General features: G+C 34.7%; 1 protein-coding gene across 2 annotated transcripts; it reads right to left on the bottom strand.

The window, feature by feature from the left end:
- Nucleotides 1-401: 401 nt before the first annotated feature.
- Nucleotides 402-17,107, bottom strand: LOC129257316 (uncharacterized). Of its 2 annotated transcripts, XR_010292846.1 has the most exons (7): nt 16,818-17,107; nt 11,614-11,962; nt 8,867-8,923; nt 8,129-8,245; nt 6,538-6,669; nt 2,752-3,557; nt 1,961-2,654 (listed from the first exon to the last, which is right to left on the bottom strand). XR_010292846.1 is itself a non-coding variant. In XM_064095967.1 (6 exons), exons 2-6 carry the CDS (start codon nt 11,932-11,934, stop codon nt 3,435-3,437), a joined length of 750 nt encoding a protein of 249 aa, XP_063952037.1. In that variant the 5' UTR covers nt 11,935-11,962; nt 16,818-17,105; the 3' UTR covers nt 402-3,434. The 2 variants fall into 2 exon arrangements, 1 of the variants encoding a protein (XP_063952037.1); XM_064095967.1 differs by having other exon boundaries at nt 402-3,557; nt 16,818-17,105.
- Between the last annotated feature and the right edge of the window lie 1,574 nt (nt 17,108-18,681).

Raw genomic sequence — 18,681 nt, 5'->3', positions numbered from 1 at the left:
GCCGCTACAGGCTCTAGCGGTAGGCCTATTATGTACTTTGTGAATGGGAACATATAATTTTAACATAATTTGGCTTTGCTTGACTAAATGGTGTTGCATGTATAAGTGATATATCGTCTGAAAATATGATTTCTAACCAAATAGATCATTTCTTATGTTATTTAGGTGATAAATGCTATATTTAAATTTCAAAATGGCTGCAATATGTTTCTTTATGGAAATTATCTTTCCCCATTCAAATTTTATTATATATTAAGATAAGGGACTATGGCGGCCATTTTTCATTTTTAAAAGGCTGCATTCATCACCTTTATGACACAAGCTATGATATATTTCGTTAGAAATCATTGGGTTTAGACAATACTTAACACTTACATCAAAATTAAGCCATTTTCATAGTAAAAATTTTGTCAAAATTATCTATCCCCAGTTACAATGTACATACTACTTTGGGCTATGGCAGCAATTTTGAATTTCAAAGTAAGGCCTTTATTACCTTCTCAACCATTATGTATTTAGTCAGAAATCATGTTCAAGACCAAATTTTACCTATACATCACATAGTTACGTGCGTTTTTGGTTCTCATTCTGGTGATGATTAGTTTCCCTATACGCATGTTACATAATTTGTAGGGGCTTGTGCAGCCGCTTTGAAAGTCAAAATACAGTATTTATCACCTACATGGGAGAGGAAATGTTATATTTCATTTAAAAAATCACGTTTTCAAACAATATTTTCCTTATACAACAGAATTATATGGATTTCATAGTCAGGCAAATCCTAATTCTTTCAAAAATATTTATCCCATTTACATTGTAGATAATACTGTAAGGGCCCATATGGGCCATTTTGAATTTTACAATACAGCATTTATCTCATGCATGAAAAAGGAAATGATATGTTTCGCCAGAAAACATGTTTTTAGACAATATTTCACTCGTAGATTACAATTACATTCATTTTATTGTTTTTACTCTTGTGAAAATTAGTTTCTTCATTCGCTTTGTTCATAATACAGATAGGGCCTATGGCAGCCATTTTGAATGTCAACATGCAGCATAATTACCGAAATTGCAAGAGAAATGATATGTTTCGTTAGAAATCCTTGTTGTCAGACAGTGTTACACCAATATTTCGCAGTTATTGGCATTTTAAAGTCAAACAAATTCAAAGGTTGTGAAAATTATTTGTCCCCTTTTATATATTGTACACAGTATAAGGGGTCTATGACAGCCATTTTGAATATCATAATACAGCATTTATCACATTAGATAGTATAAAAATGGCATAGTTTTGTTAATAGTAATGTTTTCAGACAGTAGTCCACTCGCAGGTCACAATCACATGCAATAATAGTGCTCTTGTTGAAAAAATATTTTTCCCCATTCATATTCTACATAATAAAGTATACAGGGGTTATGGCGGCCATTTTGAATATCAATGAAATATATATTTTGTCAAATATCGCTTTTCCAATTGGTATTTCACTTCTGCACAACAACTACATGCATTTTATAGCTAATGTGTGGGCAATTTTATGATTTTCATGGGTAGTTTGCATATTTTGGCGGCCATATTGGATTTTGCCAATTTGCGGAAAATGCTCAAGGTTACAAAAGTGGCATCATTCAGATTCGGAATCAGCACCCTCGAATTGACAAGAAACCATTAAAAAACATTGTATATCTAAAAAAACAAGGTTCGACCCCTTGTCTATGGGGCCTATCCTGGACTAATAGATCTATGGTATCACTGGCTCTCAATTGAGATAGAGGTTGATTGATAATACAAGGCTCAGGTCTTTCAAAGACAAAAGTAGGGTTACACTTCTTTTATCAAATTATCAGAGTGGTGAGAAGCAAAGGAACGATTAACATGAATTTAGTAATAAACCAAGTTTTTTCAACGTGTCAATGAGATTGATTCAATTATAACCATTGCTTCTTTAAATTGTTAGCACATATTTCTTGAAATTGTTAGCACATTTATTTTTTTTCATATTCATTATAAATCTATTCAGCTTTGTTGCTTGCAGTGTGCAGATAAAAGTTATTTTCTATAATGTACTTGTAGTGTTGAGGCATTTTAATATATTCAGATAAATAGTGAATCAAAGAATGATGGTCTGACTTTAATTAATAGCTAATTGCAAAATTTAAACTGGCCAAAACACGGAAGGGGATTGTTTTCCTTTTTATTTTAGTTTACTACATTGAAAAATTGGGTCCTAAAAGACATCGTAAATGAAATTTCAGAGTCATGAGCATTATATTCAATCATTTTATTTACATCTTATAAGATGAAGAGAATAGTTCAATGCCACTTAAAACTATCAACATTGACTTTAAGACCTTAGCACTTGAAAATGGCATTGTAGCTCACAGATTGAGAATTTTTTTAATATAAAAAATTAGAAAAAAAAACAATACAAGTCAAGAATTAAATCGCCACAATGAGATTGGAAATTTCTGGAAAAATTGTTGTGGAAGAAAAGGTTGCCTCAGGGATGTGATCTTAGATGATCATAACAAAGCTGGCTAGCATTTCATGAAGGAGAAAACATCACTGATGATGCAAATAGGCTACTGAATCCTTGAACCTGGGGCCCGTTTCATATAGAATTGCAACTGTTGTAACTTTGCCATTATGGCAACTACTATGTAACCTTGATTTTGATTGGCTGCTGAGCCCTGTTGCCAGGGTAGTTGCCATAATGGCAAAGATACAACAGATGCAACTCTTTATGAAACGGGCCCTTGATTGACTAAAATCATATTTGTCAATAAAAATAACTGACAAGACCCTTCATGAAATGATCCCTGGTTGTTTGAAGCATTGTGGAAGATTTATAAAGCAATATCCAAACACAGAATTATAGAATTATCGTTTGTGCCATTTTGAATACATTTTCTACATGTCTACATGTCAATTTATATCCAGCCCCATAAACAAATAATCAATGACATCAGACTTTAAAGATTATTCATTCGGCATTCTCAAACTGCCCTCCATCTTCCTGCAAAAGACCTCATACATCCACTTCTTTGGCCAAGACTAATGCCACTTGCCATTTATTCCTAAAAGAATGCAGAGATCAAACTTGCCGCACCAACAGTGCATGCACATTCATTAAACATAGTTTAACTAAGAAGTGCCAGCATAAATAAACACAATATACTCATTACAAAGTGTTAATGAATCTTATACAGCACATCGACTTTGGTGCTAAGCAAGTATGGAGCTGAAGAATAGCATATTACATCCTCTTCATTTATGCGATCCCAAAAGAATAGTATGATAAACTGAACTTTGAAATCTTAAGTACAGCTTCTACACATCTTTCCTGATTTAAACCATGAGCTGTTTTACCCCGCCCCTATAGTCTTCATCATAGGGGTGGTGGTATGATGGCCCATTTTACATAACATCCTTCTCACTCAAGGGGCACTTTCTCTGAGCCCTCTGGGGGTAGGACAGGGTAGATGGGGGCGGGAGGGAGAGGAATGTTGCTGAAATCCATCATGGTTGGAGGATGTGAAATGCCATTTCTTGGTTCCTGAAACAGAAAAGAGAACCAAAAGAAGAAAATCGGATAAAAATACAAATAAATAAAAAAATGCTAAGTGATCAAAATGTAACTCAACTAGGATTTCCATAAAATAATCAACCCATTTCATATGTAGATCAATTGACCCCTGAATTTCACTGAATTTTGTTAGTTTGGGGTTCTAAATGTATAGTCTTCCGATAATATGGAAGTACATGAAACATAGATCAAACCAAAATAACTTATGCCTATTGAGGGATTCTGAAGGGCACACTAATACCCTTTTTACACACGCTAAAATGTCCTTAACCCCGTACTATAGGTGGGGCTAAATTGCCATTTAGCCCCACCTATAGTACGGGGTTAAGCTTAGCCCACTTTCTTTTTACACAGCATTTTTGCAAAGTGGGCTAACCCCACCTTTAGTACGGGATTATTTGGCCCTGCAAAAAAGCAGGGTTATCCCAGCAATTGCGGTGCTAAGAGCGATAGTACGGGGTTAAGATCGCTAGTGTAAAACGAAAGTGGGCTAAGCGCTCCCATTCATGCCCCCGCAACAGTGCCGGCCCTGTTGTCCAATCAGAGGTAAGCATAATGAATATTCATGAACAGCGAACACGGCGATGAGAATCAAGCAAATAACGTAATTAGGTCTATCGTACAGCCGGTAAACAATTCCGAGTGAAGTACTTGTACTACGAATGATCGACAAATGTATTTAAAGCGCGCGCGAATTTGGATATGACCCGAATGACCCCTCAGTGCGCTCGTGAACATTCATGAGCTACCACTAGTCCGGGGTTAGCGAGTTTTGTGTGTGAAAAGCAAGCATTCCTTATTCGGGGTTAGCAATAACAATTTGGCATGTGTGAAAAGGAAAAAAAATAGTACGGGGTTAGCGATAGTCCGGGGCTAAGAAAATCCTGTGTAAAAAGAGTATTAGACTGCTTCCAGTCTAACCATTTTTTGTGTGTGAATGATTCAGATAGTGAAAATGAAGTTCAAGTAATCAAGTCTCATATATAAAATCGGTTGATTACGTTTCAGGGACAGGCTCCTCCTACCTTGTTTAAACAAAATAATGTAAAAATGAGGGACCAGCAAAATTTCTATTTTCTATTAATTTCTGAGCTCAAAACAGGAGTTGATTCCAATTTCTATAATTCTACCACCATACCAGTATGTCTATTATTCAAATTGTTTTTCTGTTCAAGTTACTTATATGATCACTCTTTGAGGTAATAGCAATATTCTACCACCGGTCTGTAAAAACATATGGTGATAAAAAGTAGAAACTAAAATACGAACATACAAAATAGAATAAAAATATAATTGCCCTGTAGGGATTCATCACTGAAGGAAATTTATCTTCTTTCAGTCAACAGAGAAAATGCATGTAAATGCTGGAACATTTTGTATTATAGAATAATACAAGAGTTGGAATGGGAGATCTTCAGAATATAGATAACAAAGAGTAACTTTAGAATGGATTCTCAATGTATATGCCATTGCCTGATCTGAAATATACTGTTGAAAAGTAGTAAAGTCCTAATCAATCATTGTTGCACATGATTGTGTGTGTCAGTGTATGTCCATCATAAGCCAAGTTATTTTTATTTAATCATAAATTCAATTCATTAATTGCAATTCAATTCCATTCAAGATTTATTAAATATATGAGCCCAATGTCTGAATCAGTAAATGTGCAGAGAATGATTTTCCTGGTATCGCATCGCAATTTGCTCCACATTTTTTAAAGACTGCTACACATAAAGTCTTTTGTATAGCATATTTTTACAGGACTGCATATTACTTAGTTCAGAGCTTTTCTCTTATGACCAAAAATGCTATTCAAATTTGTAAAGCAAAATCATTCTCTGATGTGTACAGAAGATGCATTATAAAAAAAGCTACATTGAAATTAAGATAAAATAACATTTTAAGAAATTACAAAAGATTTTACCTGTGATTCTTCAAATGAAACATAAGAATAAGTTATTTTCATAAACATGGATTACAATAACCTACAAGACAATTTTTCTTTGAACTTAAAACCCTAAAAAAATTGAGGATTATTGTCAGTGCCATAGGGAAATCTGTGCATATACATTGTGCATCTACCCGCTTAACTTTGAAATTTGTCAGTCAAATGGTTATTTTTAATTGCCATTTTTAAAGAAGAAAATAAAAGATGAATTGGCTTTGAAAAAAATACACAAAGTCAGACAAAATAAAAATCAATGATAAAAAAGCCATCCAATTCTAAAATTTTCAAATACATATAATGACCACTGTAACATTCGACCTTGTGACCCCAAATTTAATTAGATTATATTAAACCCCATATTTGAAGATGACTAAGCAAACAATTATCATGAGAACAACATATGACATCCATTACCTTATAGACCTCTATCTCATCTGCAACTTTTTTTCAATTGCTCTAATTCATGTCTGCATAAATAAGCAGAGTTTGAAGTTGGTCCCTTGAACGCTCCTTTTTTTCTCGCAAGAACAAGATATTATGACCTCTGTGACCTTTGACATTGTGACCCCTATATCATCATCCATCCAATGGTATAAATTGAAATAAGTTTGAAGTTGATCCACTAAACAATTCCTTAGTTATAACAAAAAGCACAAGATATTTGAATTGTGACCTTTGACCATGATACCTCCTAAAACAAATTTGATCAGGGAAGGCTGGATGACCCCAAAGCATAATGCCTTGATCAGGCATCAAAACAGTCTACAAATATAGTAACATCAGGTTTAAAACAGGTGATAAATTATGGATCTAGCACAAATAAGCAAAGGTATTACTCGCACTTGTATGTACACTGTCCATGCTGGCTTCTATTTTTCTGAAAAGATCCTTTTCTATATTTCAACTGAATAGATTTAAGAGCAACATTTCTGCCATTGTGAATTGAGCCTCCTTGGATATCAAGTGTGGAGATACCAGACCTCTCATCACGTATGGACTTACCCTGGGAATGGGACCCTGGCAGCAGCTACAACAACCAAGACCTAAGAGGCAATGATAGATGGCTACACAGGTCACGAGGAGCTCCAGGCATGACACTAGGGCAGCAGTAGCATCGTACAACATATGGGTGCTCTGAAAGATAATAGAGGTAGAGAGATTGGTTTAATATGAGGATAGAAAAGAGGGAGGGAGAGTGAAACGGGAAAGGGATGGAAAAAGGGGTAAAGGGGTGGATTGAAGATAATGGAAGGAGGAGAGATACAGGAGAAGGGAAGGTGATATGATGGAAAGGAAGAAAGCATGAATTGACAGGGGTGAGAGAGAGGGGGGAGTGAGACAAATGAATGAGGGAAGAAAAGTGATCAGGGAAGGAGAAAGAGACCCCCCCCCCCAAAAAAAAAAAAAGACAAAATATTTAAAAATAGGACAAAGGCCAAAGAGAAAAAGTAACAAGTAATAAATAAGAAAGCAAATAAAAAGCATTAATTTGTAAAAGCCAATATCACTGTGTCACCAACTCTCGAGTATACAATATATATTTTTATTTCTTATCCATAAGAGTTGGAACCCTTTTTAAAGAGAGCCTATCAAATTTAAAGTTCATATTCAAGATTTTGCCTACCAACACTGAATCTCACCTTACAAAGACCTGCAATAGATAAATAAAACTCAAATTTCAACTGATTTACAATTCCTATCCCTCAAATAGACAAATCTACACTGTAGATCAATCACAATTTGAGTTCGATTTCAACCTATTGCAACTCTTTATAAGACCAAGGCCCTGACCTACTTATATGAGCACTGAATCTCTGGAGGGAATTTGATATCAAGTCATGAAACTCTGCCAAAATTCACATCCTTAAAAATAAACCAAAACAGGATGACTATGCAACTATGTGCAGGGAAAATAAAATGTCCCTGGATATTCCCGAATATTTATTTTTATATTTAAGTAAAAGGAAGTTCTGAAGGGGAACAAATAATTTTGACATACATAAGACCATTTACTCTTATTATTGGCCTTTCCTCTTGCCCTTTTAACCTCTTGCATACTAGGCATTACTTGGGCATTACTATGGGATGCAGAAGAGATTCACACTTGTTTTAAAATGCACACTAAACACAAAATACTGCAATGTTATACTCACTGGACTTTACAGACACTACATTAATTATTAACAAATTCAGGACAAAGAGATCAAATTTGTGATTTAAGCCCAACAACATTTGATGTAAAACTCTAAAAGAAATTAATAACAAATACATTCTGTGCACATATAGAATTAGTATCTTCATTCAATGGTAACAAATATAACCCTGCATTTCAAGATTTATTTTCAAAGAAACTGGCATATTTGTTTTCCTGATACTTATTTAAAAAATGAGTTTCAATAGCAGGGGCACATCTGGAAGTCTACCTCTGCCTCCCCCCCCCCCCCTCACAAAAAGTGAATGGATAGATGGATGTATAAATGGAAGAATGAAAAAAACAAATAAATGAATAATAAATCAAAAAGTGTAAACAAATCAAACAAAATATGAAATTAAAAAACATCATAAGAAATTTGACAATTGCGGAAGTACATACCTGTAAAATAGAACATTCACATGTGTTTGCTTCCATAAATGTAGCATGACCCTGTGTAACAACAACCACTGAAGATGACAAACTTGAGACAATGGAAAAGACTAGATACAGACCAACCTATAATATAAAACATGGAATAAATGATAAATTTTAATGCATAATGAGATAATAATTAAGTTCCATGACATTTGCTCTGGCAACAATTGCTCCGATGGAAAATCTGCACGTTAAGCCACACATACAATCTAATCTCCAAAACTTGATAAACCCTAATAGCGATCTTTACATTATTCTGAACCAAAAACTCTAATCACAATCCTAACTCTAACCCTTTGCCCTCTGAAATATTAAGACCGGAGCAAATGTCGCAGGAGCAAATGTTGTGGCACCAATAATTAAGTTAAAATTAAAAAGTACACTTCTTTGCTATGTAGGCCTATATACATTCCACTTGAGAAGTTCTAAACCTATGTGTGTATGCACGATATAGGAGTACACATCAAGCACAGCTATAACAGACCTATTTTACAATTTGGAAATAAATTTAAGCCTAATATTCAATGGTTTGGTGAGCATTTGGCTTTTTTCAAAAGGGTGCAAAACTTGATTTATACATTATGCTGCACAGTCTTTCAAGGGAGGTACATGGCTCCCATTTTTTCTGAGATTGAAAGCACCAATGCCTAGAAACTACCAATGGTCTGATGACTTTACAAGAACAAATCAAATTGCATTTACCATGAATGTCTGTTGTTTTGTAGTTGACACACCAAATACACCTCCAAAGAGATACAGCTATTTGGGAGAAAAGAAAAAAAATCAGAAACATTTTTTTTTCAAATATCCAAAGAAATTACAAGGAAATACCCGATAGAGAAGAAAAAATGATAATAGCTTACAGGTAGGACCAACACAACAAATCTGAATAGTGAATCCAAGTTGACCGAGCATGAAAAAGTTTCCAATTGAAACTTTTATTATATAAATTCACAAAAATTGAAATAATACCCCCAAAATATGTTACTTGAAACTTGGGTGCAACTCAAGAAGTAGTTTACTGATATCAGATTACCTTGCAGTGACCTGACCTACATATTCTTTTTTCAAGCAGATTACTAGGTACCACTTCTTACAGCACTTTGTTAAGAATCTCAGCTACCTCTTTCTGCATTTTAAATGTATAATATGACATCCTATAGTTACAATACAAAGTTGAAGGATGTTGTTGTACATAATGACAAGAACAAAATAAAGTAACAAAAATGATAATACAGTATTAGTGTACAAAACAGGCTTCGTGTGTGGACTGGCATTAAAGATCTGTTGGATCTTAGAAGTTCCAGCCCAGTAAAGAAAGAAAAAGAAGGGATACAAAAAAGAACATGCAAAGACAAAAGCATACAAAGGAAAAACAAACATTAATAAAGTTAAAATGAAGTGTTTGCCTTTTTAGGAAAATGACAGAAAAAAGGTAAAGGACTAGCGTATGTGGAGGGTCACAGAAGATCGACAAGTGAAATTAGTGAGAATAAGTGTAGAAGGGCCAACACAGAAATTATAGTCATGTTACAATTACTTAGTTGTTATTGGATGCGAACGTTGTTAACAGAATTTCTTTGTACTGACGTTGAAAACTATTAAGGGATACACTATTTTTAAGTGTAGGGGGAAGAGAGTTCCATAATTTGGGACCTGAATACATTATAGTTTTTTTAGTAAAAGTAGTACGGACAGAGGGCATGTGAAAATCAAATTGTCTACAAGTTTGGTGAGAATGGGTAGTAGTATTGAGACAAAAATATCTGCTTAGTGATTCAGGAATTATCTTTTTGTGACAAGAATACATAAATGATCCAAGGGATAGTTTATAAAGGTCAAATACACTCAGGACTTTTAATCTTTTAAAAAAGATAGTCAAGCTAAAGCTTAATATCAAGAAGTGCCTAGTTACAATACTTGTTGCTATGTCTGGAAAACCTCTACAAGCTTTCTGGTAGTCAAGATCCTCTGTTTAAAAAGTAAGCACATATTCAGAATAAACAGGCCTAATTAAGTTTGTTTGTAAATCTGTTGCTTTGTCTGGTGAACCTCAGCAAAGCTAAGTTTAAAGAATAACTTTTCTTTGAAGGGTAGGCCTATTGATGCTGCAGTCACATTTCCCCTACAGCGGCCTTACAACAAGTCGAAACGGCAATTTTATTCATTTATATTAACACCACCTTCATGTATATGAAGAGTTTAGTTGCAAAAGGGCTTAGGTCCACTTTGGACCATTCTGAGAAAAACCAAGTTTTTTATTCTCACTTTATTACTGCAATATTCTTAAGAGAAACTCAATTGTCATGATGTACTACCCTCTCATGTGAACATAAAATTGGTTATAAAAGAAATCTACCTGTCTTCAATTTTTTTCTATAAATTCTTTTAAAAATTATCATTGTGGACCTAAGCCCTTTTGCAAGTAAACTGAAATGAATCCAATCTATTTTGATTAAAAAAGTGATTTTTCTTTTCCACTTTTTTTCACGTTTTCATGTAAATTTCAAATTTTCTTTGTTTTCATCAAAGCGACTGAAAATTTAGAGGTTTTGAGACAGAAAACAATAAAATTTATGAACAATGGACCTAACCCCTTTTGACAAATGAGCTCTTCAGAAGAGTTTGTTTGCAAAAGGGCTTAGGTCCACTCCAAGAAAATCATTTTTTTTTATTCTGCTATATTGCATATTCTTATGCGAAACTAAATTTTCAAGATTCCCTACCATGACAACATAAAATTGGGTATAAAAAGAAATCTACCTTCATATTTTTTAAAATATTCTTTTCCAAAAAAATTCGGTGTGGACCTAATCCCATTTGCAACTAAACTGAAATGGACCTAACCCCTTTTGAAAAAAAAGTGATTTTTCTTTGCCATTTTTGATAACTTTTAATTAGGAATTTCAACTTTTCTTTGGTATCATCTTATAGAGCTACTAAAAATCTATACATCGAGACCAAAAAAAAAAAAATCAAATTTGATGAAAAATGGACCTAACCCCTTTTGCAAGTGAGCTCTTCATATGTAGCTGATACATAAACATGTTAAAACGGCCGTTTTGACTCGCCGTACGGCCGCCGTAGGAGAAGATTTTATGCATATAGTTTGAAAACAGTGGCTGATTTTGGTAACCTTAGGTCTTGTCAGAGATTTACAAACATAGCAACACATACAAACTGGATTCACAGTATTTAAGTTATTTACAGGTTCCAAGGAATACGGTATGAATCATCCCATAATCTCTGCATATATGGATGAGCATACAATGACCAAAAACTGAGAAGGGGGAGAAAAAAGTAAAGACAATAACAATATGAAGGTACCCCCCTTTCATCTTCAACATGGTTTTCCAGCTTTATTGTATAAGGACATCAGTGCTTATGTTTGAGAGATCACAGATCAACTGTGCATGTGCTCAAAAATTCACCAAAATAAATGGACTCACCAGTCCAGCCCACAAGGGTAGATCCATGAAGTATTTGTGTGAATGCAACACCAGGGCCAGTAGCCCCATCACAGATGATACTGAGCCACAAAGAATTTGCAGAAGCCCAGTCATCTTACCAACGCTGGAGTTGTAGTTGTGGTAGGCATTGGCAGAGGGGGTAAGGGGTACATAGCTACCTGCTGGGGTGAGCTGGGCCCCAATACCAACAGAACCTCCTCTATATTGGCTGGAATGAGCATGAACAAGCATTGTTGGGTGGCTGGTACGTGCAGTATCAGCCATGGCTTCAAGATCTCGGTCATTTGAGTTGGATGGCATTATGGAAATGTTTTCTTCAGCTGAGATTCTGCAAATACAAAATAAAAAATTGAACAGGCCAAAAGTTACATTTTGAAAAAAAAAATCTACAATTAGGCTGTACCCTGCTGATGTTTTTTATCAACAACACTATGATTGAAATGAAATTGAATACATGTAGGTGTATCAACTGGCGGATCTAGAGGGGGGGGGGGGGGCACAGCCGGCCCATGCCCCCCACTTTTGAAAAGCAAAATTAAAATTTGTAATGTAAAAACGCCATTAAAACAGAAGTGTGCCCCCCTTTTGGAAGTTAAGACCTTGTTTTTTTGCTTGTCAAATTTTTCCTCAGAAAAATGTGCCCGCCCCCTTGGAAAATCCTGGATCCGCCCCTGGGTGTACCAGGGTTGTAATAAAAAATGTGTTTTATTAAAAAAAACAAATAAAACGTTTTTTATTGTTTTAAAACGTTTTAAATCGTTTTAAAACGTTTTTTTCCAACGAACAATGTAATTTTCCTGTAAATCAATTAAATTATACACTTTATACAATATGATTTAAGCTCTTGATGTTTTAATTACATTTTTGGAGTAATAAGAGATGACTACAATTTTTGTTACTGAATTTTCAACAGAAAAGTTCATATTTTTCCCAAAATTACTAAATCAAGGAAATTGAATGCCAAAAAATTAAGTTGACATTTTATAAGTTTATTCCTCATACATGTAGTCTCAGGTTTTTTTTAGTCTTATCAATCTATAGGGGTGAGAAGAAGTTGCACTATGTAAGAAAACAACATAATCTATAGACTATAGGCTTTCAAAGCTTAATTTCATTTACTCAATATGCTTTATTTCATTTGTATCAATTATACAAATTTTAAGTAATAATAATGATAATAATAGTCCGCTTTTATATAGCGCTTAATCCATTGGAACGACGTGTCTAAGCGCTATACAGATATATTATTAACCCAGTCATCAGATTCAATCAGTCATCCCGCACACAATGTATGCACATCCTCCACTCCCTGGGTAGTATTCCAGTCAGTCGCTAGTGAGGCGCACACAGTACTGGACAAGCTACAATGACTTTCACATCCTACCGGGTACCCACAAGTGCATGAAATATAAGTTTGGGTTTAAATCTATAAATATTAGGCCCTTGAACTGCTTATTTCTTTAATTGAGGAGTTTTAATCAAATTGTTTTTTTCAATGTTTGTTTTAACTGTTTTTTTAAATAATTTTTTATGTACAGTTTTGTGGTTACTTTTGGGTTTTTTATCGTTTTTTAATGGAAATTATTGGCAATAATTTTCCAATCATTAACAAAAAGTACAAATATTGATACAGATAAAATGTTGGCGAAAAATTTGCATTGGCTTTACTTGTGTAATATCATGGAGCTATCAATGTGTTGATAGCTCCATGGTAATATCATAACCGCATATCCATGCATGTATCCAAAAAATAGTCTTGAACAATATGGCGTGGCCCTGCTGTTCTTATGGATTTATCATAGAAATTATTAAGGGGTCCATTACAGTCCCCTGGGATTGTTAGGGTTAAAGGTCAAATCCACCCCAGAAAAATGCTGATTTGAATCAGTAGAGAAAATTCAAACAAGCATAATGCTGAAAATTTCATCGAAATCGGATGTAAAATAAGAAAGTTATGACATTTTAAAGTTTCGCTTGTTTTTCACAAAACATTTATAACAACTCAGTGATGTGCAAATGAGGGAGTTGATGATGTCCCTCACTCACTATTTCTTTTGTTTTTTTAATTGTTTGAACAATAAAATATTTCAATTTATACAGATTTGATAATAATGACCAACTTAACTGAACCAAAAAATGTTAAAACAATGGTAGTTCCACTCATGTTCAGGGAGGAAAAAAATATATTTCACATGACAATGAGAAAATAACGACATACAAAATAAATAGTGAGTGATGTCATCAGTCCCCTCCTTTGCATACCAACCAGGATGCGCATATAACTGTTTTGCGAAATTAAGCGAAACTCTAAAATGTCATCACTTTACTATTTTACATCCGATTTTGATGAAATTTTCAGCATAATACCTTTTTCTTGGGGTGGATTTGTCCTATAAGGTTTGCTAGCTGATTATCTTATTCTGAATTAAACTACTTTTCTTCATCTTTACAAAGCGCAAAGTTTCACCTACTTTCGTGTGTACCTCAAGGTTACAATGTCAGTTATACTGTCTATTTGCAAAATATTATTGTGCATGTGCAACACTTCCATTTCATTCAAGTACTACTATTACATATTTGAGCTTATTTTAAATAGTGTTTCTTTCCCTGTCTAAAAGTGAGCACAACACTCAAATGCTTGTTAAAATGAGAATATATAGATTGATCTACATAATTGAACAGGAGGAAAGGAACATGACAAAGCAATGGAAAAGGGGAGAATAAGGGGGGAAAGAGAGAGGAGAAAAAGAGTGGTGGTGAGAAAGAGATTTAGTTAGAAGAAAATAATATACCACTTACAACCTGTAAGAAAAAAAGTATATTCATGTAAAATCACATCCATGCATATTTATAACACACAAGTCTATGAGGTGTTTTAAAACACGGTTTTTTGTAAAAAAACCAGGTGTTTTAAAACGCGTTTTAAAACATGTTTTAAAACACACCGTTTAAAACGTGCCAACCCTGACTACCACTCAAATCAAATGTTTTCTATTTAATTTTTTTCAACCATCATTCAATTTACAAAATATGCATACAAATACAACAACCAGTATATGTGGTTCAACTGTCTTCCCTTCCTGAACCAGAGTATGAGGAAACAACGGAAATGTGTTGATGGATTTCAAATTTTCAACAATGGAAGGTCAATAAAATCACTGAAGCCTGCTCAGTATTCGTATTTCTTAAATAAATTCTGATATTGTTTTTTTTCTTAATTTAAATCAACTTCCTCAACACAAAACAGGAATGCAGAATAGAATACATAGTGACAATCCCCTGTTCTGCAGCCACTGCAACAGAATGGGTTATACGCGTTCTGGAGTGTTGGCACACTTCAATTGCACTTACCGCCCCCTCCAAAATTAATTTCTGGCTACGCCGTTGCCCACTTTACCTCCAGAAAGAGGAAAGGAGTGCTTAATCACTGTGCATTTATTCACACATGTATGCAACAGGTTTTAAAACCAAGTTTCCTTGGGTAAAATTTATGCCCTGTTGAACTGTTCACTTATTTTCAACATTTTTTGGGGGTGGAAAATTTAGCCTAGAAAATTGTCAATGGGGAAAGAGTTTCTCTTGTAACAGCCACCCAAAATAACAAAAGATTGTTGAGACTTCCGGTTCATTTTTTTTTTATAGTGTTTTTTTACCTTAGCTGGGACTCAAACTCATATCGTTGTAATTGCAGTCAAGATTCTTCCCACTATGCTAGCGAGAAACGCTGATACCGGAAGTTGTTTTTTAGTGATGATAAACCGATTGTTCGACTAGTCTAGGCTTTCAGACCCTTTACTGACTAAATAAAAGATGTCTATGGAAGGACAATTACACACACTTGATTCTGCTTCAAAATTTTCACAGAATAAAGCCATATTTTGGTATGTATTTCTACTCTCCTATCATATATGTTCTATGTTTAATAGGGCTAGATATATTATTTTGAACCTTCTCCATATTTTTATTTTCATTTTTTCGTGGCTGTCCCAAAAGGAACTCTTCCCGTCAAGGGTATTAATCTTTAAAAAATCCCATCATCAAGCAATTCAGGGATAGGTAGATCTACCCTGAGAGCTGAGGCTGAGACACCACCACAAACATGACATGATCATGATGTTCAGGATGCTGCAGTAAAGCCAGGGTCAGACTGTCCAAATATCCACAATAGTCTTTAAATTTACTTAATCATGACATAACAAAAACTAGATCTAGTCTAGATCTAGACCAAAAGCTTCAGTCTCTGTTATGTTGGTTGTTCCGCTGAACTCTGTTGGCTCTACTCACCAAATACAGAGACCGAAGTTCTAGCTCGATCTGTACAGGGACTCAATGGCCATATGTTTATGTATTAAGTTCAGATAAAACAGGGAAGTGAAGTTGCGCGACACCCGAAGTAAGTCACTGTTTTTTCCCCATTTAAGTCTATTTTCCCTGTTTTGGTGCATTTCAGGCCAAAACCGAATAATAATCTTTATTTTGGTGGTTCTTTTTATATATTTTTATGAAATAAAGACAAAAATCGATGAGCCCCGTCAGGGGATTTTGCATTGTTAACCCCCTAATGGTGGCTGCATGATAGCAAGCCGTCTGTGTACAAGGAGAAATAAAAAAAATAAAAAAATGTTAAAATCCTCCTCGAAACAGACGGCTGCCAGCTGTCTAGTCCAGATCCAACAGTTTAAACATTCATGAGAATGTTAAACCCGAGATCTATTTGAATTAGTATTACAAGATCTAGCCTTCTAGGCCTACATTTTTATTTACTTCTAACATTTTTTATTTAGACAACCTCTTGTCCTCTTTTTCATGTTGTTGATAGCAATTGCAGAGATCATCAAGATCAAGTTATTAACTGGGAGCTAGTGGGAGTGTTCAGTTTTGGACTGTATTTGGACCAAAGCCAGGCAAAGTTTGGAGGTTATATTAAGTTACAATATAAATACTAGTGTCTCCCCCTTTTTTTCACTGTTTACTACATGTACTAGGTTCATCAACCATTTGTTTTAATAAATACCAAACAAAAAATTCGCTCATTCAATCAGTTATTGAGAACCCTTAGATCTACATCGCTTAATTATAGTAAGACTAAGAGTGTATGTAAGACTGATGATCTGATCTAGATCAAGTCTCAAGATAAGTTCAATACTCGCTAGTCGATACGATTTTAAAATAAATCAACTTACCAAATCATATGTTAAAGAATCAATAGACTTCGGACCATAACATCAGAAACGTCTTAAGTGTGGTTCAATGGAATTTTGTTGTGGTATAGACTGGAGAAAGCAAACACTCAAATTTGATAATTTCGTCTTCTGTAACTTGGCAGCTAAATAACCTTTAGCTGAGCTCGTCTCTCTGATACTCCTGTGTTTACATGCGTGCGAACACATTGTTCATACAATTAATGCGTGCACGAGATGAAGTTTCGCAATTCCCAGGTCAAGCAAACAGCTGATCACCTTCTGCGTGTTGTGAGCATGCAAGTCACTCATGCACTCAACTCGACTGCACGTGGGAAAGTTATGATCAGCGGACCCATTCATTCATATAGTAGGGGGTGTACATTTTAATCACATATCGAAGTGGGACAAATCAAAAGATTTGAATCAATAACATTGCTTCTTGAATATTTTTGCAAGTGATAAAGCCCTATTTACTAAAAATATTTGTCCACTACTACCCAAACTACATTAACCGAAAGGTTTTGCTGCCAAGGACCAAAGACAAAACCCCATAAATTGCATTCGTCATGTCCAACTTCGTATGCAGTGCAGTGCAGTGCTGGGCAGTGAGATTTCAACCTCGATAATTTTATGTGAGCTCCAAGAGCTGGCTGCTTTACTGAATGTCAAATTCGGAAAACATCAGTGTAATTCATTCGATGTCACATATAAAATTTAATTATCTGAGTTCCTCAGCTCCTATACAAAGAACAATTCGTACAAATTTAGCTTGGCTGTCTTGGCTCTCATAGGCAACGATGGGATTTGCCCGGGGATTAATTGCGTTTATTTTTAGAACGGTCGCCCGGAAAAATATAGGTCACATTTGTGACATTGGGTTCCCGGATTTCCACAACAATATAAACAAAAGTCTGTTTATGATTTGAGTTCGCGATTTAAAAAAAACGAAGGCCATGTGTACGTAATGTGTGATGCAGTGTTGTAGTGCCTTGATGCTCGGCCTTGGCCTTGAGGAGCCTTGAAATTTCAAGGCATTTTCAAAGCTTTTTCAAGGCATTTTGTGTTTTTTTTACTTTCATTTGTTTTTATATATATATTAAGTAATTATAAATGTTATTATGTTATTAGTAATTGTTCTGTAAATTCAATGGCACTACTTCCAGTCAGCAGTAGTAAGTGTACTAGCAGTGCCATAAATTGTGATTATCACCATCATCAAGAATTATCATCATATTCATGTATGTGGCAAAGAAAACAGTAATGATGAAAAATAACATTATTTATTGGTAACGTGTTGTAATCATGACTATAATGATGATAATAATGATAGTAATAATCATTATGATAAAGATTACAGTGATTTGATGACAGGAATAATTCTGACAGATCTGACAGCTAATTTTGACAACAATTTTCATAAAGAATGATAACAAGGATTTTCCTTGTATCATTTTCTCTGGCCAAGAAGAATGTTTTAAGTCTTAAATATTCTGAAAAGATTTGGTAAACTTGAACACAATCTTCAATTTTGTCATATCCAAATGCAGTGGGCTATGTCAATGGCATGATGAATCAAAAGTTTTGAGGGGCCAAGCATGGCATATATATATAGAGCAAAATTTCTGCCAAAAAGTTGAAAGCGATTGAAGTGAGCGAGTGAGCCCGGGGGGGCCACTTACATTGACCAGTGGATACCATGCGCGACCAAAAAAACACGTAAAAGGGATGTCTTTTTCACGATAGGGCACGTTACGTACGTAACGTGATAAGGGTGTCAAAAACACAAAAATAATGAAAAAAGGGTATCTATTTTGCTAGGAAAATTACGTGTTTAGGGTCGAATTCGCGGGGATGATAAAACAAA

The sequence above is a fragment of the Lytechinus pictus genome, chromosome 1, assembly GCF_037042905.1.
Source record: "Lytechinus pictus isolate F3 Inbred chromosome 1, Lp3.0, whole genome shotgun sequence".
In the NCBI taxonomy this organism is placed as follows: domain Eukaryota; kingdom Metazoa; phylum Echinodermata; class Echinoidea; order Temnopleuroida; family Toxopneustidae; genus Lytechinus; species Lytechinus pictus.
This window is presented reverse-complemented; position numbering and strand designations above follow the sequence as displayed.